Source organism: Apium graveolens, chromosome 11 (assembly GCF_009905375.1).
Source record: "Apium graveolens cultivar Ventura chromosome 11, ASM990537v1, whole genome shotgun sequence".
Classification (NCBI taxonomy): domain Eukaryota; kingdom Viridiplantae; phylum Streptophyta; class Magnoliopsida; order Apiales; family Apiaceae; genus Apium; species Apium graveolens.
In genome coordinates this window covers 1884438-1906755 of record NC_133657.1, presented here as the reverse complement: position 1 = coordinate 1906755, position 22318 = coordinate 1884438, and the positions used below count along the sequence as shown (strand labels likewise).

The 22318-nt window shown below is 32.8% G+C and overlaps 2 protein-coding genes and 1 non-coding gene across 4 annotated transcripts; all 3 read left to right on the top strand.

Annotated features, from left to right (window-relative positions):
- Nucleotides 1–4068: 4068 nt before the first annotated feature.
- Nucleotides 4069–8170, top strand: LOC141697746 (putative LRR receptor-like serine/threonine-protein kinase At2g16250). Its single transcript, XM_074502270.1, has 4 exons — nucleotides 4069–6149; nucleotides 6531–6656; nucleotides 6934–6956; nucleotides 7414–8170. The coding sequence occupies exons 1-4, from the start codon at nucleotides 4192–4194 to the stop codon at nucleotides 7998–8000; spliced, it is 2694 nt and encodes an 897-aa protein (XP_074358371.1). The 5' UTR covers nucleotides 4069–4191; the 3' UTR covers nucleotides 8001–8170.
- A 302-nt stretch (nucleotides 8171–8472) lies between these two features.
- Nucleotides 8473–8545, top strand: TRNAA-UGC (transfer RNA alanine (anticodon UGC)). The gene has a single exon. It is a non-coding gene; the product is annotated as a tRNA-Ala (tRNA).
- Nucleotides 8546–8565: 20 nt separating this feature from the next.
- Nucleotides 8566–16371, top strand: LOC141697369 (S-adenosyl-L-methionine-dependent tRNA 4-demethylwyosine synthase). 2 transcript variants are annotated; one of them, XM_074501697.1, is made up of 9 exons: nucleotides 8566–9652; nucleotides 11561–11676; nucleotides 12680–12855; nucleotides 13216–13406; nucleotides 13513–13599; nucleotides 14145–14302; nucleotides 15406–15616; nucleotides 15703–15857; nucleotides 16029–16371. In XM_074501697.1, the coding sequence occupies exons 1-8, from the start codon at nucleotides 8792–8794 to the stop codon at nucleotides 15838–15840; spliced, it is 1938 nt and encodes a 645-aa protein (XP_074357798.1). In that variant the 5' UTR covers nucleotides 8566–8791; the 3' UTR covers nucleotides 15841–15857; nucleotides 16029–16371. The 2 variants fall into 2 exon arrangements, with proteins under 2 accessions (XP_074357798.1, XP_074357797.1); XM_074501696.1 differs by having other exon boundaries at nucleotides 8567–9652; nucleotides 15703–16371.
- Nucleotides 16372–22318: the final 5947 nt, after the last annotated feature.

Here is a 22318-nt window from a genome sequence, read left to right as displayed (position 1 = left end):
TAACCTAAGTTTGCATATCAATACACACTTATATTCATATTATATTTATATTATATATATATATGTGTTAAAAAATTTATTTTATATTTCATATTTTAATTTTATGTTATATTAAGTGTCAAAATATAAATTTTTTATTAACCAACAATTTTATTAATTATCTTAATAAACATTACATATTTATAAAAATACTAATACATCTAATCTAATATAATAAAATATAATATAAATATAAATATAAAATTTTATCGTACATATAAGTATATGTTTTTAACATATTTAGGTATCTTATTATAATTATAAAATTATATATTCAATATTTTTTCATTAAATAAATATTTTGTTTTCACTTGTATTTAATTAAATATTTAAATTTATTTTAACATGTGAAATTATATATATATATAATAATTTGAAAATACATAAAGCATACTATTTTTGAATATAGCTAATCAATATATTTAATACCACGGAAGGAAATTAGCATACAGATTTAATAAAATTTTAGATAATGATAATTTAGCTAACCATTTTAACTATTATGATTGGAGATGTTCTTAGAATAATATGTGATACCAAAGTTTATGTGGAATATGCTCGCTGCCTGCTACGCGTAACATGAGAAACACATAAACAGTTTTTCATTCTCACATGGAAAACGATTCTATGGACTACGAAGTAAGGACTTTTTGCATCGTAGATGAATTTGTTTTCAGAATAATTGTGCCCAAACCATTTAAGTTCATTTATGTGTCTCCTAATCTAATTCGGAGGGGAAAGTGACGAAAGAGCTCAAGTTATTAAGTACTTATCTTTTCTTGTATAAAGTTTTTAATTCGATTTTCGCTTACCCTAAAATTTGTTATAATATATACTCGAAGACATATAATCCTAAATAGTCAAAATAAATATAATTCATAGCGGTATAGACAACTTAATTATATTCTTATATCATAATTTTTGGTACAATTTAGATTTCTACAATTATCCAGATTATAAATTTTGTTTTTTTAACGGGTAAATTCGAGAAATAAAGCTTGCAAGTTACATGCAATTCGGAGCGGAACACAATAAGATATCTCAACTTATTAAGTGCCTATTTCTCGTGCAAGGTTCTGATTTCGATTTTCGCTCCTCCAAAATTTGTTAGAATAAATATTCAGTTGAAAGACATGTAAAACTAATTAGTGAAAATAAATATTATTCAGAGCGGTACAGTCATATAGACAACTTAATTATATTTGTATACCATAATTATCGGTACAACTTAGAATTCTACTATCATCCGGATTATAATTTATTTTTTTTGACGGGTTAGCCTTTTAAAAGTAAATCTTGCAAGGGTACACACGAAAAAAATGTCATTTGCAAAAATCGTATTCTTTTTTTTTTTGGATATTTAGTCGAACTCATAATCTCCCGCAGAGGGGACACGAGCTCAACCCCTCCACCAAAAATCTGATTCCTAGACCTTAATGTTGAACTGCTTATTATGCATATCACATCCATAACTAAAATTTAAGATCATTTGTATAGAAAATTTCTTATGTAATATAAATTTTAAACTTGTTAAATCTAAAATTCAAAGAACAGCTACATGCATGATTGTCAATTGACATGACTTCATGTTTTTCTTTGTTCCTACCCCTCCCTTGTTCTCTGGTCACTCTATTCTTCCCCCCATACAAAACACATTAAAACAACTAAAATTGTCTAACCAATGACAACACAAATGATCCACATTCCTTTGAATTAACACGACAATCCCAAACGTGAACAACACTAACCATGATCAATTTATTAGTTTACTTGTTACATTTCTGACTTATGTACAGATACCATGACATAACACTCCTCAGTCCTCACAAATTCTTGGTTATGACGGATTTAAACTAAACCTGGATCTTATATTTGGTAACTGGAACAACATCAACCATACTTAAATCGAACATCGTAAAATTTTTAAAGATATTTAAAGATGGATAGAAAGATACATCATATAATAGAAAAACACCGACAAAATATATATTAAAACACCATCTGTTTGACGTAAAAAATCTCAAAATATGCCAAGACTTCATCTATTCAATGTAAAATTTATCAAAAAATACATTGATAAAGCATTCAAAAATATATCATGTCTTCATTTGTTCAACGTAAAATGTACAACATTAGGAGTTTACACGTGCACACCCTAAATTTATTGGCGCAGACTCTTTGTTGATATTAAGACTATAAGCATTCAGAAAATATATCAAGTCTCCATTTGTTCAACGTAAAATGTACAACATTAGAGCATCTCCAACCATGACCTCCTGTTAACTAAAAATCCTAGGTGACACTCAAATATATATATTAGGTAAAAAAAACAGCACTCCAACCACATCACCTGTTAGCAAAAAATTTAGATATCATTCATCTGATCTTCTATATTTGTTGAATCTGTAGACGTTAGCTATATCTTCCACGTCATATTTAGTTCATGTTGAAACCTAAATCTACACATTAATACATACACATACACATTAATACATACATATATTTATATAATATTTAATACATAAATATTAAAATTATTATTTTATATATAATATTTTTAATTTATAAAATATAAAGCGTGAAAATATTGTTATCTTATTAACAAAATTTATTAATTATTTTTAACAAACAATATATATATATATATATAATACAATATATATATTAGTAACTTTTTATTAAATATATATTTGTTATATTTATATGTTATTATATTTTCAGTTGTAATAATTATTAAATTACAATTATATATTTTTTCATGTATTGAATTAAGTATTAACTAAATTTATTTTATTATTTAAAGTCTATATATATACATATATATAAATGAAAAATAGGAATAAAATAATATTTTTGAATATAGCTAATGATTATAGCTAATACCACTGGAGTGCATAGCTTTACAAGTTCAATAAAATTTTAGATAATCATGATTTGGCTAACCATTTTAGCTATCATGGTTCAACTTAAAATGTACAACATTAGGAGTTTTCACGTGCACACCCTAAATTTAGTGGCGCAAACTCTTTGTTGATATTAAGGCTATAAGCATTCAGAAATATATCAAGTCTCCATTTGTTCAACGTAAAATGTACAACATTAGGAGATTACAGGTACACACCCTAAATTGATTGGTGCAAAAATATATCATGTCTCCATTTTAAGGTGCCGACTTTTTGTTGATATTAAGACTATCAGCATTCAGAAATATATCAAAAAATATATCAAATCTCCATTTGTTCAATATAAAACGTACTGCATTAGAAGATTACACATGCGCACACCCCAAATTTATTAATGCACCATAATACTCTTATATATATTTTTAACTCAAGCCTACTTCCATATTAAACGAGAATAAATTGATGCTAATTTTATTAAATGAGCGTGTACACCAGTACGTTAGGGTGTGCACGTATCAGATTCCAATATCTATGAACATATGACGTGATGGGGGGTAAATGCAGGAGATGCCCATACATGGCAGGTAGGAACTATGAATGGTCCATGTAAACATCACACTCTCACTCTGCTTAAATCCACATTTATGCAAAACTCAGAGGAGGGGGCTATCAACTCGAGCATTTACTGAGTCGACCCAGCGAGCCTCAGTGGCAGTTGAAGTTTCAGTTCAACTCATTAATTCTTTTCCAAAACTCGACAGCATTCATAACATTGTATAAAAACACACACAACACAGCCTCTTCATTTCATAGTCAATGCTCGTGACACTTGTAATGACCTCTAAACCATACATTTATACACACATCATTTATTATTCATGGCAGTAACAAATCAACTTTACAATTTACTCCTCCATCTATTACGATTTTTTTCAATACTCGACGCGTATTTTAAGGCGATGAATGTAAAATATATTTTCATAATTTATTTATATATTGTTTTATATTAAAATTTAAATATCAAATTTATATTCAGAAAAAAAATTAAAATTATTTACGAAATTATACTTTATATTTTAAAAAAACATTAAAATATATACCGAGTCCCGGTCCGAACGTAAACAATCGACGGGACAGGGAGTTCTACTTTACATATTATACTTGTTGCATGAAAGTGATTTTGCAGTAATGGAATGCACGAGCATCATCTTAATATTTCACCAAATTAAAAAAATATCATCATTTTAACATGAAGAAAGAAAGCACAGCTCCGTTTCACTCTCTTTTAGTTATGGAACTGAGTGTAGTTGTTTTGTTTTTCTTCTTTAACTCGGTGATGACTCAGTCACTGAGTTCACACTCAGAACACTCTGCATTGTTCCAGCTCAGGTCATCGTTAGGTATTAAAGCTAAATTTTGGCCTAGAAAAACTGACCCATGTTCCAGTTGGGTTGGAATTCACTGCCAAAATGGCCGAGTCACTGGAATCAACTTGTCCGAGTTGGAGCGAACTCGGGCGAGTCAACTCAGTCCTCAATTTGCTGTTGATTCTTTGTCAAGTTTTAGCTTTCTGAAGTCTTTTAATTCTACTGGGTTTAAGTTACCTGGGTCAATACCTGAATGGTTTGGGTTTAATCTTAGTGCACTTGAAGTGCTTGATCTTAGGTCTAGCTCAATAGTTGGTAGTATTCCACTGTCATTTGGTAGTTTATATAGGCTTAGTTATCTTTATTTATCGGGAAATTGTTTAACGGGAATTATACCTGCTTCGTTAGGCCAATTATCCGCATTGTCAGTGATCGATTTTTCGGATAATTTGTTGACAGGAACAATTCCTTTTGGTTTACCTTCTTTTGATAAGATTAGTAAAATGGACCTTTCTTTGAATTTCTTATCCGGGCCTATTCCGCCTGGTTTGGGTTCTTTGTTCGGTCTCGAGATCTTGAATTTGGGTAATAATAGTCTTACTGGCTCTATTCCTGCCCAGTTGGGTAATTTGTCGAAGTTGGTTGAACTTGACCTTGGGTTTAATTTTTTGTCTGGATCGTTACCGGGGAGTTTTGGAGGGTTAGTAAGTTTGCGGAAATTGGTTATTGGGAATAATGAACTAGATGGTTGGTTGCCTGGTAATTTGTTTGTCAATCTTACTCAGTTGCAGTATGTGGTTCTGAGTGAGAACCATTTTGATGGTGTTCTTCCCAGATTTTCCATGTCAAGTCGCCAATTGCGACATTTTGATGTGTCTGGCAATAATTTCACCGGTCATTTGATGAACCTCACATCAATCTTCGATGTCCCTGATGTTTTGTTCAACTTCTCTAGCAATCATTTATATGGAAATCTTACTTCTTCATTTGGGAAGTTTGGATTACTAGACCTTTCCAATAACTATCTTCAAGGTGCAGCTCCAAATGACTCTGGAAGCAACATTATGATTTCCGGGAATTGCTTCCTAAGTTTGCCAGGCCAGAGAAGTTCAGAGGATTGTAAAATGTTTTATTCACACAGGGGTCTGTATTTTAATAATTATATTGGCTTGCATCCAGTTGGATCCTCATTGCGCAGAACTCCAAAGAGGAAACACCGGTTGACATATGTACTGGTAGGAGTTTTTGGCGGACTTGGTTTCATCATGCTTTTGGTGTTGGTGCTGGTTGTGCTCTTAAAAAAATGCGGCAAAAGAGATATTGAACAGAGAGGGACTGCTAATGTAAGTCCAGCTCCTGAAGGTGGCACCATTGAACCTCCTAAGGTTTCATTTACTTTTTGTCCAGGGGAATTATTTACATACAAACAGATACTCCAAGCCACAAATGACTTCAATGATACAAATTTTATTAAGCATGGCCACTCAGGAGACCTCTTCCGAGGAACATTAGAAGGTGGTTTTCCTGTAGTAATAAAGAGAATTGATGTGCGTTCCTTTCCTAAAGACTCTTATACATTGGAATTGGAGTTTTTTAACAAATTCGCTCACACAAGATTGATCCCTCTCTTAGGCTACTGCCTGGAGCAAGAGGATGAAAAGTTCTTTGTTTACAAATATATGCCTAATGGAGATTTGTCCAAGTGCCTGCATAGACCAATTGGTTTGAAAGATGCAAGTATCCAGTCTTTAGATTGGATCACAAGATTGAAAATTGCGATAGGTGCTGCTGAGGGTTTATCTTACCTACATCACGAGTGTAACCCTCCTCTAGTCCACAGGTACTTAACATTCATATTTTAGTTATTCAGATGGTGACATTACTGCTTTGCTGATCATCATAAGTAATTTTTAGGCTACATTCCTATTATGCATATGATCTATGCACCGATCACTGCAGCTCGAGTAACATTTTTGGGCTTATTAGAAGCAAAAGAATATTTAAAGCCATGAATGATAATCTAGAACATAATCAAATCATCAAAAGAAACATGTCATTCATGCACATTCAAGGCGCTCATAGTATTTGACAATTTGTTGTATTCCTTAGTCTTGAAGGATGCAATATCTAGGTTTTGCCTTGAAAAAGTTCTTGTAAGCCTTCAACTATAAATGTTTATCAATTAAGTGTATATTGTAATATCGTGTTTTTGTTATTGTAGGAATGTAAAAGCAAGCAGTATCCTTCTGGATGACAAATATGAAGTGCGACTTGGTAGCTTGAGTGAAGTGCGTGCTCAAGGAGGGGAGAATCATCAAAACATGATTACACGATTGCTGCGGATACAGTAAGTATTTATCATAGTTAAGTTTTACATATTAATCCTTGCATTTTGACAACCGTGATCACAATATATACTATCTGAGTACGTAGTTAATCTAGCAATGAAAATAATAAAAGGCTTAGTTTTAAATTACCAAGGAAGTTAGAATGTGTATCATACGTCTTCAGATTTTAAAATATAATGGTATTAATTAAGATACTTTATTTCTTGCTTATTTTGTACTTCTATTTTGGTTATGTTTCTGTGTGTTCATAATTTTTATCCTCCTATTGGCTTGCAGGAGCGGTGAACAAGGAGCTTCTGGTATGAATAATGCTCTAAATTAATATCATTTATCACTGTAATTTTTAGTTTAACATTTTTTATAGTAGTTTCGTACAGATATCGAGGTTGACATTTTATAATAACATAGAACGTTAGCGAACTGCATTTGTGAAGCTCTATGTAGATGATACGGACTTACTGCTTGAATCAGCAATCAAATGTTTAACTCAGGAGAGAGTACTAGTTTTCTAACTCAATTTGTTACTCTAGTCCTTTTTAACAAGCTTTCAGAACTCCTTGTTTTCTGGAAGAAGTTTAGAAAGCAGTCATCTATTAAAAGAAGACTTAAAACTTAGCTTCCCAGAGATCAATTGAGAGTCTTAGATAGCTGAAAGATGAAGAATTATATAGATATATGTTTTAATTAACTCTATTATTCACTTAAATTATTTTCCAAGTGTTTCTGTAGTTAATAATTTAATGTGAATATGTGTAGGGACCTGTACTACCAGTGCTTGTGATGTATACTGTTTTGGAAAGGTCTTGCTTGAGCTGGTAACAGGTAAACATGGCATCAGCGAGACAGATGATGCGTCAACAAAGGAGTGGTTAGAGCACAATCTGCCGTATATCAGCATATACGAAAAGGACCAGGTGGCTAAGATCATTGATTACTCACTGATCATAGATGATGATCTACTTGAAGAAGTATGGGCTGTGGCAATAGTAGCCAAGTCATGCCTCAATCCCAAAGCTTCCAGACGTCCACTGATGCGACATATCCTCAGAGCACTAGAAAACCCTTTTAAAGTGGTACGTGAAGAACATTTCAGCTCTGCAAGAACAACTTCATCTAGGAGATCCTGGAGTGCAACTTTCTTTGGCAGTTGGCGTCACAGCTCATCAGGAAGTGGGCAAGCAAACAGAGATGTAATAACTGCACTAAAACAGTCGGGAAGGGTAAGCTCCCAAAGCAGCGGCATGCACGAGTCATCATCTTCTCGGAAAAGATTCTCTAGTGAAATTTTTCCTGAGCCCATAGATTTGCAAGATGTGGAGAGGCAAGACAATAATCAGCGATAGGTTTAGCGACTTTTGTGAAACTTGTTAGATACTTAAATGGTTTGTTTAATTAGGCTGAGAATGTTTGTTAAATTTGTGTATAGCATTTGTTATTTCTCAGTAGCTCTGGGCCTTCTGCCAAGAAGTTTACATCATGTTTCTTTGTTAAATAGTACTAATATGTTATGCAAGTATGCAAAACCTTCTCTTTATGCTACTAGAGTTCTTCTTATCTGAATTCAAGAATTCAAGCCAAAAGTCTTTAAACAAATAAACATCAAAGCGTTTTCTACTCAGATCTTTTCTAAAAAATTTAAATAATATTTCTTCTGTAACAACCACCACAAATCAGAGTGGCGCAGCGGAAGCGTGGTGGGCCCATAACCCACAGGTCCCAGGATCGAAACCTGGCTCTGATAAAAAAATTTATTTTTTCTTAGAATTTTACTTTACTTCGATATATTTTAGTTAAAAACAGAAGTTACCCATCAACGGGGATGTAGCTCAAATGGTAGAGCGCTCGCTTTGCATGCGAGAGGCACGGGGTTCGATCCCCCGCATCTCCATTTTTGTTTTTGTCCAAAACCTTCGTAATTCGTAACCTTAAAACCCTTTCTTCCTTCACTTGCTTCTCGATCTAAACTCCAGGTTGCTAATCTCTCTCTCAAAATCTCTCCAAATCTCTCTCCCTGTCCCTCCCCCTATCTCTCCAAATCTCTCTCCCTCCCTCTCAAAATCTCTCTCGCTCTCTCTCTCTCTCTCTCTCTCTCTCTCTCTCTCTCTCTCCACAAAAGGAAAAGAAAATCCCAACCATGTCCTCTTCTTCATCTCCATCAACACTCACAATCACAACACATCTCACTCTAATCACACTCCTCACAGCCGCCACATCATACTTCTTCTACAAATCACGCCGCCTCAAACTGCAATCCTTAATTCCTAATTCCACTCCCTCTCGTAAACCTAAACTCATCTACATCTCTCAGACAGGCACTTCTAAAACCCTAGCTCACCGTCTCCACACTCTATTAGCTTCTAATAATCTATTTTTCGATATTCTCGATGCGAATAATTATGAACCCGAGGAGTTACATAAGGAAACGGTTGTTTTGATTGTTGTGTCTACTTGGGAGGATGGGAAGCCTCCTAGTAGTGGTAGGTTTTTCGGTAATTGGCTTTTGGAGAGTGTGAGTGATTTTCGGGTGGGGAATTTGTTGCTTAGTGGTGTTAAGTTTGCGGTGTTTGGCGTTGGGAGTAGAGTGTATGAGGAGACGTATAATGTGGTTGGTAGGGAGTTTTCGAAGGGGATGAGAGCGTTGGGTGGGACGGAGATTTTGGGGTTTTGTGAAGGGGATGTGGATGGCGGGGAATTGGATGAGGTGTTTGATGAGTGGAGTAGAAATGTCGTTGAGGTATTGAAAGGGGGAGTCGAGGGGAATGGGGGGTATGTTTGTGATGCGAGTGATGAGGAGGTAGTTGATGAGGATGAGGATGATTATGATGATGAGGAGGAGGACGGGGAGGGGGGCGAGGAGGGAATTGTTGATTTGGAAGATATTGCGGGAAGAGGACCTTCGCGGAACTTTGTTGTTGAGGTTAAGAAAGTTAACGGGAAAGTGAATGGGGCAAAAGAGATGGTAACACCCGTGATTAGAGCAAGCTTGGTGAAGCAGGTAGTTTGCAAAATTAATGTCAATTTGGTATATTCGTCGTGTCGCATTCTTTAGAGAAGTCAAGTTTTTGTGTTGTTATTAAGCAAATACTTGAGAATTGTCGTATTTGGCTAGTCAGAAGCGCATACGTAATACGTTGCTTAGTGTGACATGCTAAATCTTATTGAGTTTTATACGGTATTTTTTAGTAGATTTTGTGTTAAATAAGTTTTATACTGTCAGTTTAGAATTGGTGTACTGTGCTGTGATACCTTTCTGTAAATTGGTCTTTTTTATCTGGATAGTGAGTAGTTTTTATAATAATAAGTCAAGTCAAGAATAAGAAGCGAACGGGAGGAGCTTGCCAGGATGGCTTGGTAAGCAAGCAAGCAGTTATGTAGGCCTTTCTGTGAATTGGACCTTGTACTAAATGTCGTGGATTCGAATCTTCACTCCCCATCCCCTATGAAAAAATCTAGATGATCGTCAAAATAAGAAATAAAGGAAGTATTTGCACATAGAGCAATATAGAACCGTTTATCAATATTTTATATACACTTTCTATATACATTTACTTTTACGTTGCTAGCAAGTTTAAGTCTAGTTAGGGGTTTATGTTCTTCCTTTTCTTTAGCGCAGTTCTAAATAATTTGTTGAGATTAAATCCTTAGTGATTCTAATGTCTCTAAAATCTGCAATAGAAAAGAGAGCCACTAGCTGATGTGACAGTCAAAGATGAGTATATTATTTTGCATCAGTTTCAATTGTCAGCTTTTCCTCGAAATGTTCATTCCTCTTTCTCTTCGTCTCAATTTCAACAATGCCAAATGTGTCTCATAGGAATATTGGAAGACTGAGAAACAATGGGGTGAGGTGATGGGAAGACTAGCTTAGAAAATTAGGTATGTAAAATAATTGGATCATGAAGTGCGTTACATGATGAGACTATCCCATGGAATGATAACTCAATTGTAGCAAGTCCAATAAAGGGAACAGGGATGTGCCCACTATATCCCACTCGAAGACAGGGTGTTGTGAGGGTAGGTAGTATGCAGCCTTGCTCTCTCGAGTGAATAGAGGTAAATTTTGTTGTCAATATTATTTTTATATATTATCATAAAAAAAATGATGCTAATATTTTTATTCTAAATATGTATCTGAACTTTACTACCTTTTAGATATTATTTTAGGTTCTTGTTTTCAAAATTCTTTTATTTTTTAAGCCCACTGTACAATAATATACTGTATAGAATTTTACTTTAAAAGACCACATGTCTTAACTTTCAATTTTGACTTGAGTGTTATTTCTATGTATTGGTGATTCTATTTTTAAATCCCATCTTTCCATTAGACCCAGTTAATTTTTTTACTTGATTTATTTTCACATCTTACACATGATCTTAAAATATATATACTATATATTTTAACTCAATCAATACTTAGAAAATAATCATTTTAACTAGCCTCATAGGGCCCAGACAGGGTACCGACAGCCGACCTAATAAAGATCTCCAATTTGGTGTTAATACTTAATAATATAATAAAGATGCCGAAAAGCTACTCTTACATCTAACATAAAGCTCATGTACCACATATAGGTATGCATCGGACTTGCTCTTACCTTGTGTAAACGTGGTTCGTTATTTTAGACATGCAGAGTATAAATTGGTTCTGTTTAAGTAGTAGGTACTTGCACTTGTTTTTTAATTTATTTAAAATTATAAATGATTCTCTCTGTTGACATACCTACTATTTAGTCGGAGTCTGAGTATTGCATACAGTTTGTCAGGGGCTTATGTAGCACTTGTAACTTCATTGTTAGACGTTTAATACTTCAATTCAATAAATCATGAACACTCTGAAAATTTACATCTGACGAACTTACCTATTTGTTATTCTCTGACTTTTCCTCTTTACTATATTTTCCAGGGATATAAAATCATCGGTTCCCATAGTGGTGTTAAACTTTGTAGATGGACTAAATCACAGCTGAGAGGACGTGGAGGTTGCTACAAGCATTCATTTTATGGCATCGAGAGTCACAGGTGATTATCCATCATAGTCTTTTTGTTGATTGCATCAACCGACCGTGGCTTAAATCACTATTTTCACCCTGCGTGTTTTGCTAGTGTCATTTGATGGTGGTTTGGTGACAGCTATTTTCTTCCAAGTTTAGATATCTTTCATTGTGATCTTTTTCCGTTTAAGTTTTTTTAAGTTTATTGAACAGATTTTCATAAGTTACTAATGATGTCAAGAGTTGGCTTTCGGTTTAGGTATGATAATTTTATTGAGAGACTAAATAAACAATATATGTATTTGTGTGGGGGGGGGCAGCTCATTTCTTTTGTGTTACATGAAATCAATTTGTAGCTCTAAACGTGTAGGGGCCTAGTTCACTGCACCTATGAATGGGGCTTAGTTACGTATGTGGGTTGATTAAATTAGGATTGTGCTCAGAGCCTCAGACCTTTGGCAACACCACTTTCGTTTGTAAATGATAAGTCGCTTTTCCTTTCTTTAACATGACATTCTTGTAAAAAAAACATATCAGGTTTGGGTCATTCGTTATATTTTTTTAATTTTTTCAAGGCATCTCGTGTACTCATCTAATATTTTTCCTTGAATGGGGATGGGGAATAAAATTAAAAAGGAAAATTTATATTTATATTTATTATTTTCTACTTTAGAGATATTTAGTGCAGAGAACTTAGTTTATATGTGGGGTCTAGCAACTTAAGTATTTATCATAATGTTTTTAGATTATAAATGTTAGGCTACTTTTTTCTAGGCTCTGTTCCGTTAGGTTTAACTTTATTTATACTTAATGTGAGATTAATATTTTTAAACCCTTCTAGTAAATTTTGGTTCTACATCAAAATTGATTAAGCTTCTTCCTTCATAGTCCTTATCTCGGAGAAAAGAATCTTGTTTTTTTGTTTTAATCCACTTGAGTCTATCTTTTTACTGTTTTTATCCTTTAATGGTTTCTTTCTTTATTTTTACTGCATAAATTAATAATAAAAAATTACTTATGAAATTATACAGATGCATGGAGGCAACCCCGAGTTTGGCTTGCGCCAACAAATGTGTCTTCTGTTGGAGGCACCATACCAATCCTGTAGGAAAGAGTTGGCAGTGGAAGATGGATGATCCATTAGATATTGTGAATACTGCCATTGATCTGCATACAAAAATGATAAAGCAAATGAAAGGAGTGCCAGGTAGGCTTATGTAATTGTTGTTGTATGGTATTTTGATGATTTTCAATTAGATTGTGTTGCCAATGGCACTATTCACACAAATGGCCTGATAGTAACTAAAACAAATAGTCATTCTAATGAGCCTCGTGTATTGCCCTCCTGTGGTCTTTCTTTGATCTATTAGGTTTTTGGAATGGTCTTATTAATTTGATCTTTTAAATAATTTCCAAGCAATGAATTCTTCTTGCACCTTTTACTGCACCGAGACAATAAGCAGTAAAATCTTTTAAAGCATCAATTATTGAATAATAAAAAAATTATAATTGAAGTGTTTGATTGCGAATTTTAAGATTTCAGCTCAAATTAAATAAATTGTTGCAGGTGTCAAGGCTGAGCGCTTACAAGAAGGTCTTTCCCCTAGGCACTGTGCGTTATCACTAGTTGGGGAACCTATAATGTATCCTGAGATCAATTTGCTTGTAGATGAGCTGCATCAACGGCGAATATCTACTTTTCTTGTAACAAATGCACAGTTCCCTGAAAAAATTAAAGCACTGAGGCCGATTACTCAGGTGATTGCTTTATTCATATTTTATAGTGAATAATTATTTAAATTTAGTCCGGTGAATTTGGACCTTTATATTGGAATTCACCAGTTTGTCTCCTTGAATGATGCAGTTATATGTAAGTGTAGATGCTGCAACAAAGGCGAGCCTGAAAGCAGTTGATAGGCCACTTTTTGGAGACTTTTGGGAGCGCTTTCTTGTATGCATCTTTTTCTTAGCATACTAATCTTGAAAGTTCTTTTTTCCTACTGTTATTGTTGCAAAGTAACTACTACTGCATGCATTTAATAATCTTCTAGTCCAGTACTTCATGTGCACATCACAGAATATTATAAAATATAATAATAATTTAGTAAGATAATTGGAATGTTTCCTCTAAAAGATGGATTAAAAAGAATTGAACTGGAAAGTTGATTCTGGATGGTATCGCAGCAGCAAGCAAATCTTTTAATATTAGGCACTTACCCATCTGAACAGGATTCAAACATTCACTTCTGACACAGGAAAGAGGGATACCTCTGGGTTCCCTACTTACTACTACGCACTCAGTCACGGAAGCAACCTATATGCAACTAAACCAAAAAAATGCTCTTTGAATCTGTCAGAATGTGCTTTCACAAAAAAAAATCCATATCTGATGTAGAATTTTGATTAAACACTTGCCTTCTGTCCATTTTTATTAAGATACTTGTCCTTTGTAGTTATTACAATTATTTTGAAGTCCGTTTCTTTCATTTATGCCAGGAATCCCTGAAATCTTTGAGGGAAAAGAAACAGCGAACTGTTTACCGCTTAACACTAGTTAAAGGATGGAATACTGAGGAGATAGATGCATATTACAACCTCTTCGATGTTGGCGATCCAGACTTCATTGAGATCAAAGGCGTCACCTATTGTGGATCGTAAGTTTTCGTTGTAGATTTATTGTTTTCTTGTTAAATTTTATTTTGATTATAAGAGTTAATTGCAGTTTGCAACCCTTATCTTTCATTTAAATTCAAAACAGTATACCTACTTTGTAAAACAGGTTGCAAACTGTGTTTTACAAAGTAGGTGAGCACGGTTGGATAGCTCAGGTGGTAAAGGGTTTATCCTCTGTCGTCCCAGATCCTGGGTTCGATCCTGGCTCACCCCGAGAATTGTTGAGAACAGATACTCATTTGTAAGGCTATAAGCCAAAATTAGTCAAAAAAAAAATACAACATGCATCCCCTTCATAATTTTCGGTTATAAAATTGGAATTGAGTTGTTTAATATTATTTTTATAATTTAAAACATTATAATATTAATGTCATTTATTTTATATTTTACTTAATATAATATTAATGTCAATTATTTTATATTTTACTCAATATAATTTTTAAATAGTTAAAATATAGATATATTTAAAAATTTTATGATTATATCTATAAACATATATTTTGCTTGATAAATATATTTTAAGTATTTTAGCATTATTATTAATTTAGAGTATTACTAATAGAAACTAACTATATTTTTTTTTCATGTAAAAAATGCATTAAAATAAATATTTTTATTGATTTGAAATTTTAATTATTAATATTAAACAACTCAATTCCAATTTATTACTTAAAATTGTGAAGGGGATGCATGTTGTATTTGATTTTGAAAGTTAGGGAATGCAAATTATATTTTACAAAGTAGGTATAATGTTTTGAATTTAGATTAAAAATAGGGATCGCAAACTGCAATTAACTCTTCCCTTTATGTTGCTTCCTCGGTTGATGCAAAGCTTCCCAACTTCGGAGAAAAAATGCAATGCAGAACTATTAATATTGCTCTGTTTTGCTGCTATATAATATTAAATACCTCAATTCCAATTTTATAACTGAAAATTATGTAGGGGATGCATGTTGTATTTGATTTTGAAAGTTAGGGGTTACAAACTGTGTTTTACAAAGTAGGTATACTGCTTTGAATTTAAATGAAAGATAAGGGTTGCAAACTGCAATTAACTCTAAATCTAATATGAATTCGGTACCAGGTCTGCTACATCGAAGTTGACAATGGAGAATGTTCCATGGCACGCTGATGTAAAATCATTCTCAGAGGCCTTGGCTGAAAAAAGCAAAGGAGTATATGAGGTTGCTTGTGAGCATGTACACTCATGTTGTGTTCTTCTGGCCAAAGTAGATAAGTTTAAGATCAATGGCCAATGGTTTACATGGATAGACTATGAGAAGTTCCACGACCTGGTAGGTTATTTATAGCAGCTTTGGTATCAAAAAATAATTTGGAGCTTTTTTGATATCAAACATTTTTTCTGTGACCAAACATTTAGGTGGCTGCGGGAAAACCTTTTGATAGCAAGGATTATATGGCCCCCACGCCTTCTTGGGCTGCATATGGAGCTGAGGAAGGAGGATTTGATCCGAAGCAAATCAGATACAAGAAGGAACGACATCACAAAGCAAAATGAGATACATGGATAGTTTTGTAAGAAATTTCTTCAAATGGTTATACGATTCCCTACCAGTATTCGTTGCTAGAAAGTTTCTATATTTTTTGTATCAGAATTCAGAATTAGGCTTTGTATCTTTTAAATGTATCCCGGTTACTCCTGTAAAGAAACAATTTTGCGTGATTTAAGCCCCGATGATTTTGCAGATATAGTCTATGCCAGCCCTCAGAACTGTATTTCAGTTCTCTCGTGACCTTTACTAATGTGGATAAAGTATACGACTCCCTTAAAGTTTTTCAGGAGTTATGGAATGACGGCGTTTCGTGGTATGATCAAGGTTTCATCTTCTTTTATGTACCCCTATCTCTGTATTACTGGCTCTTAATTACAGTTTTTTTTTGCTAATTCTGTTGTATATGCTTGTTTAGTTATTAGTGGTCACGGTTGCACTATCTAATATCTACCAGATTTACATCAGATGAACTCTTTAACTACATTTTGAGAACGATGACTCGTGAAGTGAAATATAAGCGCACATATTTAAGAGTATAGATGTACAATACAACTGTCCATTACGACAGTCAACAGGATAGCGTTTGGCGCAATCGGTATATGGGATGGGACATGTTACCCACAAACCACGGGTCAAATTTTACGGTTTAAAGAAAAAACTTAAAAAGTGTTATATTATTCATAAGAATAAGTTCACTTAGTGATTTTATTTTGGTCAAGGAAAATATGTGTTGCATGCAGAAGAAAGTCTTGGGTGAAGGACAAATTTAGTCTATTTTTACACAAAAATAATAAAAATAACCAGTTTCTGAAAAGTTGGTCAACTTTAGCCGATGGAATACCCAACTGTCAGTGGAGTATCCATTTTATACAAGATACCCAACTAACAGTGGAGTATCCCATATATGAAATATCCAACTAACAGTGGAGTATTATATACAAATTGGGATATCCAACTGACAGTGAAGTATTCAATCGGCCAAAATTGGCCACTTTTTTCATAACGGCTATTTTTGTTAAATTTTTTCAAAAATCGGCTATTTTTATCATTTTTTCGTCTTTCTTTCCCTAAAAATAACAGTGCTTTTTAGTACATGTACCGGAAATAAACTCCTCCTAGAGTAAAAACATGACCTAATCTGTGTTGTGGAGTGGGGGTTGGTCAAAGTAGGGCAGTAAATAAACCGAGCCGAGACGAGTTTAACTTTTTTTTTTAATGAGCCGAGTTTTTTATAGAACAAAAATTATGTTTGAGCTTGTTAGCAAACCAAGTCATACTAGAGCTTTTATCGAATAAAAATGAACCAGTATTTATATAGAGTATGTTGTTTTGGTTCTTAACGAACAGTTTGCAAACTTTAATGTTTAATTTTAAAAAAATGGTTGAAACCCACTCGAACCAACTTATTATCGCCTCTGAAACAACCGAAACTTAACTTTTAATTTATTACTCCCTCTGTTTTATTTTATCTGTCGTTTGACTTTTCTGCACGCATCTAAAAATTATCATTTTTAAAATTTTCTTTTTATAAGTAAAAATTTAAGTTATATATTTTTATTCAAAAAAAGAAAATTTTAAAAATTATTATTTTAACTATTCAGTCAGAACACTTAGAAATTAGTGCAAAAAAATCAAAAGACTATTAAAAGGAAATAGAGGGAGTATCCTTAAATAATCCAAATAAATTGTGAATTAAATATTTAAGTATAATTTTAAACTTAAAATTTTAAGAATACTAAAATCAGAATATATATATATATATTTTTCAAGTTTTATCGAGCCGAGCTCGAGCCAAAACAATTTGAACTGAGCTCGAGCCAAAACAAGCTACACATTCTAAAACTGGATTCGAACTCGTTAAGTTTAACACACATTTTTTTCGAGTTTGTTAAGCACAAAGTGCTTACGAACAACTCAGTTCTTTGACGACGGTCAAAATCCACAATGAAAATAATGGAAGAAAATAATTGAAGGGGAGTTATAACGAGAAATACAACCCCCATATCTGGAAACTGTAAGAGGATAACAGACCCCCCCATTTATGGCTTTTAATCATCCTCACAATATACCATTTGCCAGGTCAATTTATAAATTCTTGAAACTTTATCCGGATGATTTTGACATAACACATACTTTAAAAACACTAAAAAAATGGGTACCCCTGTATATATGTTAAAAAATAAAGCTGAGGATTGAACAAGTAAAATAAATGCAAACAAAAGTAATAAGTTGAAGATTAGTAGTAATTCAGGTTAAGTTTGTGGATGATTACAATTTACCTAAAAATATAATCATCTTACATGCAATCAACTACCAATCTACACTGAAGCAAATAAAATCTTGAGCAAGCATGAGCAAGAGGGTTAGATTTGATTAAACCTAACAATCAGCAACAATCAGCTGCTGCTTTTTCTTGGTTTACTTTTTCTCCTAGCTCTACTACTTCTTGGCTGCTCTTGCTGCTGCTGCTTCTGTTCTTTAATCTTCTTCTGATTGTGTTGCTCTTGTTCTTCATCCTCATCTTCTTGGTCACTAGCTTTACTACTTTTCTTAAGTTCAGATTCATCTTCTTGTTCAGCTACTGACACTGCTGCTGCTGCTGATGTTTCTTGCTCAGTTTCATTGATGATTTTGCGAGGTCTCCCTCTTTTTCTTGGAGTAATAACCATCTGCTGCTGCTGCTGCTGCTGCTGCTGCTGTTGCTGCTGCTGCTGCTGTGTATGTTCTTCATCAGCCATAGATGATCCTCCTATAGCTACTGATAGCTCCTTTGTAGTCACCTTCTTCTTCCCCATCTCAACTTCCAAATCCAACTATTATTTAGAATTAGTACTAACAACTATTGATTCAACTGAAATCTACAAGAACATGCTACAAAGCTAAAAATATATAATCATTTATCAAGATAAATAGTTGAATACCTAACAAATTTGTATTATACTAGCCCCCCTTTTCTCTCATCCTTGCACTTGCTCTTTTCTCTCTAGACACTAGATTTATGTTATTATTATCCAACTAAGCAAGACATGTATACTAGAATAAACCAAAAGGAAAGCAAATGAGTAGACCCTTAACTAATCTTTGACTACACACTAGCATTTATATGATTTTTATAACAGGAGAAAATGAGAAATATATGTTTAGATTAAACTATACCTAATACTAGTATTAAATAATGAGAGGAGTGGAGTATAGAGTGGTTGTGTAGCACAAAGGAGAGGAGAATGATAGATTTATATAGTTCCTCATTGCTATACCAAATTGTCATCTAGTCTTTTCAAAAAAATTACATATTTCAGTAATATCAGCTAGAAATGTTTTTTTTTTAAAAATTTACTCAACGAGCAAGAGATGCGCCAGAGTGAAAGATCTAATCAACGATGATAATTTTGACGAAGGAAATCTTGATTAGTTCTATATAGTGGAATTTTAATTATTATTATATATGTCATATTTATTATAATTAATGAATTATTTTACTCTTCAAAAAAATGCATTAGCTCTAATTTATATAGACAATATATAGCAAAAATGTAAAAATACTTGGCAGCAGATGATTTTTATATTGTACTTGATATTAATAAGAAAAGTATTTATAATGTAATGTATGAGATTAAATAAGCAAATCGGAGAAGTGGGTAATTGTTAAAAAATTCTTACTTTAAGGTGCACTTATATTATTATAAGGCAGTTAAATTTTCATAAATGAATATGGTCGGAATTAGGAAATTTTACTCATTTAACGAGATTATTCATTTATTAATATTAAAAATATATTGTATTTATTATATTAAGACCATAAAATTATTCATTTAATAAAACTATTTATTTAGGGAAATATTATTTTCAGAGCAAATTTTTAATTTCCAGAGCAGATGAGTAACAAAAAGACGAAATTACCCTTATACTCCTCTTTTTCTTTTATTGTTTCCTTTTGTTGTTATTATAAATATATGGGGGCGGTTTTGTCATTTCATACTTTAAATGCTATGAAAATAAAAAAATCGGCTCTGAAAATAGCATTTTCCTTTCTTTATCGAATATTTATTTATCGAGTTTATACTTAAGTGAATGAATAGGGGTAAGGTTGTATGGAAGGGGGGCAGTGCTAAGCTGTAGGACACAAATTGCAGTGTCTCAGTCTGTGTATTTTCGTCATCATCGGTGTTTGTTCCTCCCTACTTTCCATTTCAACCGTTGGATTTTTGTCCTTTGACTCATCTGACGGCCATGGATGTTCATATCTGTCCTCTAGATTTCCCTTCCCCTCACGTGTTTGCTTCCACTTTCATAATTAATCTTGTTCTTATTACTTGAATTTTAAAGACAAAAGTATAGAAAAACAAATATACTCGGTTGTTATATTAATAATTCGACCAACTAATTGTATATTTTGACTTCGTGTAAATGAAAATATCTTTTGCTAAACTTGAGCAAGTCATTTACTTGCTTCAAAGTTTAAATTCATTGGTTTTTGCGAGAGGGATGAAATGTAATCCGTAAAGACGTAATTAGTGAAAAATTAATTGTGTCCAAAATTGATGAAAAAGTTTATAATTAAAATTCGTAAAAATCACGACTCAAGTGGGTCGAGGCGACTAAGACCCAAATTAGTCGTCTCGGCCCAACTTAAGTCCTGATAATCCTAATAGGTTATGATGATCACGAGTCAAGATGAACCGTGACGTTCATGATCTAAAATCAGCCACGTGATAGATTTACAGAGATAATGTTAAAATAAAATTTAAAATGACACAAAAGCGTCCAACATAAAAACGGACTACTACATGAAATGATCTAAAATCCCGTTTAAAAGGGTGCTATTTTTTTATTTTTATTTTTGCTAAATAAAAGGGTGCTATTTACCATAATAAAATTACAATCCTAATTTATATTTCACAACAAACGATAATAATAAGGTTTTTTATATATAATTAACGAACATAATAGATAGAACCTGTGTGGGATTTATTTCCCACGTATAATGCAAGTAAAAATTATGTTTAGATATTACTCTCTCTATCCCTTTAAGTTGTTAACATTTGAAATGAAATATTCAATACATATTGTAATACTCTTATTTAGTATAGTTGTATAACTTATTCTAAAAAATTTCCTTTTTTTGAATAAAAATTTAATATTTATTCATAAGAAAAAAATTTAAAGATAATTTATATAACTGAACTAGAAAGGAGCTTTAAAATACGTGTGTCGAACACTTTATTTCAAATCTTAACTACTCCAAAGAATATAAATTTATTACTTTTAACATATTACACCACAATAGTGCAATTTTTAAAGTATATACTATATTCACTACAGGAAATCTATTCCAGGATCCACTTTTTATGTCTCGAGTAGGCCTATCAATGGAGCGAAAATCCGATCCGACCTGAAACCATTTTAGCGAATATGAATCGATTTACTAAAAATCTGATCCGATAAAAAAAAATCGAATATAAATGGAGCGGATATGGATTTAAGTCGATCTGATCTGTTAATAACCTGATCCTATTTATATTTATATATATGAGTTGGGTTTTATGGAGACCCAATTTTATTGGAGACCATAAATACCCCGTCTATTACCGTTTATTTTATAAAACATCTTACGGCTGAATTTTTTACAGTATTATGTCATTTTCTAAATTTTAAAAAGTAAGGAAAAACAAAATACATGCCCTTTTCTCTTTTTTTTGTTGACATATATGGCTTATAGCTTTAAAAATGAGTATATATTCTCATAAATTATCAGGGGTGTGCAAGGATCGAACCCAGGACCTGACCGACCGAAAATAAACTTTTAACAACTTGAGCTATTCAACCCTGATCACGTGGCCTTTTCTAAGAGTCCTGCCACTGTCATTGTCAAATCAAATATCCAGCACCCAAAAGAGTAAAGAGTGCATTTACTTAAAAATTATCTATTACAACTTTTACAGTCCAGGCAGATCTAGACATTCACAAGTCTGAGAAATCTACATATTCTGCGTAGACAGTGATCACTAAATTCGAGTCATGAAAATAATAAATTCTGCATAAATTGGTTACATTTAACCAAAAATCTGCATTAAATTGATGCAAAATCCTGCACAAAATTAAAATAAAGAAAACTGCAGTATGCATTTTACAATAAGCAACACAAGTTTTTGAAAAAAATACTGCAGTCTAGATTCTGCATTTTGCAAATGAATTAATGCAAATAATCTGCTGCATAAGTAGGCAATTTATAAAAATAAATTCAAAAAATAATTATTGTAGTTGCTAATTTGCAGCCTTAGCATTGTCCACAGAAAAATAAATGAATGCAATAATGCATGTTTTTTTATTGTTAATTTGCAATGCAGCATGTTAAACTGTTGATAAAGTAGGGTATGAACAACAGAGAGAATACATAGTGATAAAACACGTGACTAAGCCCTAAAGTTCTGTAATTTATGTAACAGTTGATACCTACCTATTTTTCTAATTAGAAATAATATG

Coding starts and splice junctions, on each gene's coding strand:
- LOC141697369 (XM_074501697.1), top strand. CDS start 8,792: ATGTCCTCTTCTTCATCTCCATCAACACTCACAATCACAACACATCTC. Junction 13,407..13,512: donor CACTGAGGCCGATTACTCAG/GTGATTGCTTTA, acceptor TGAATGATGCAG/TTATATGTAAGTGTAGATGC. Junction 15,617..15,702: donor ATGAGAAGTTCCACGACCTG/GTAGGTTATTTA, acceptor CCAAACATTTAG/GTGGCTGCGGGAAAACCTTT.
- LOC141697746 (XM_074502270.1), top strand. CDS start 4,192: ATGAAGAAAGAAAGCACAGCTCCGTTTCACTCTCTTTTAGTTATGGAA. Junction 6,150..6,530: donor AACCCTCCTCTAGTCCACAG/GTACTTAACATT, acceptor TTGTTATTGTAG/GAATGTAAAAGCAAGCAGTA. Junction 6,957..7,413: donor CGGTGAACAAGGAGCTTCTG/GTATGAATAATG, acceptor GAATATGTGTAG/GGACCTGTACTACCAGTGCT.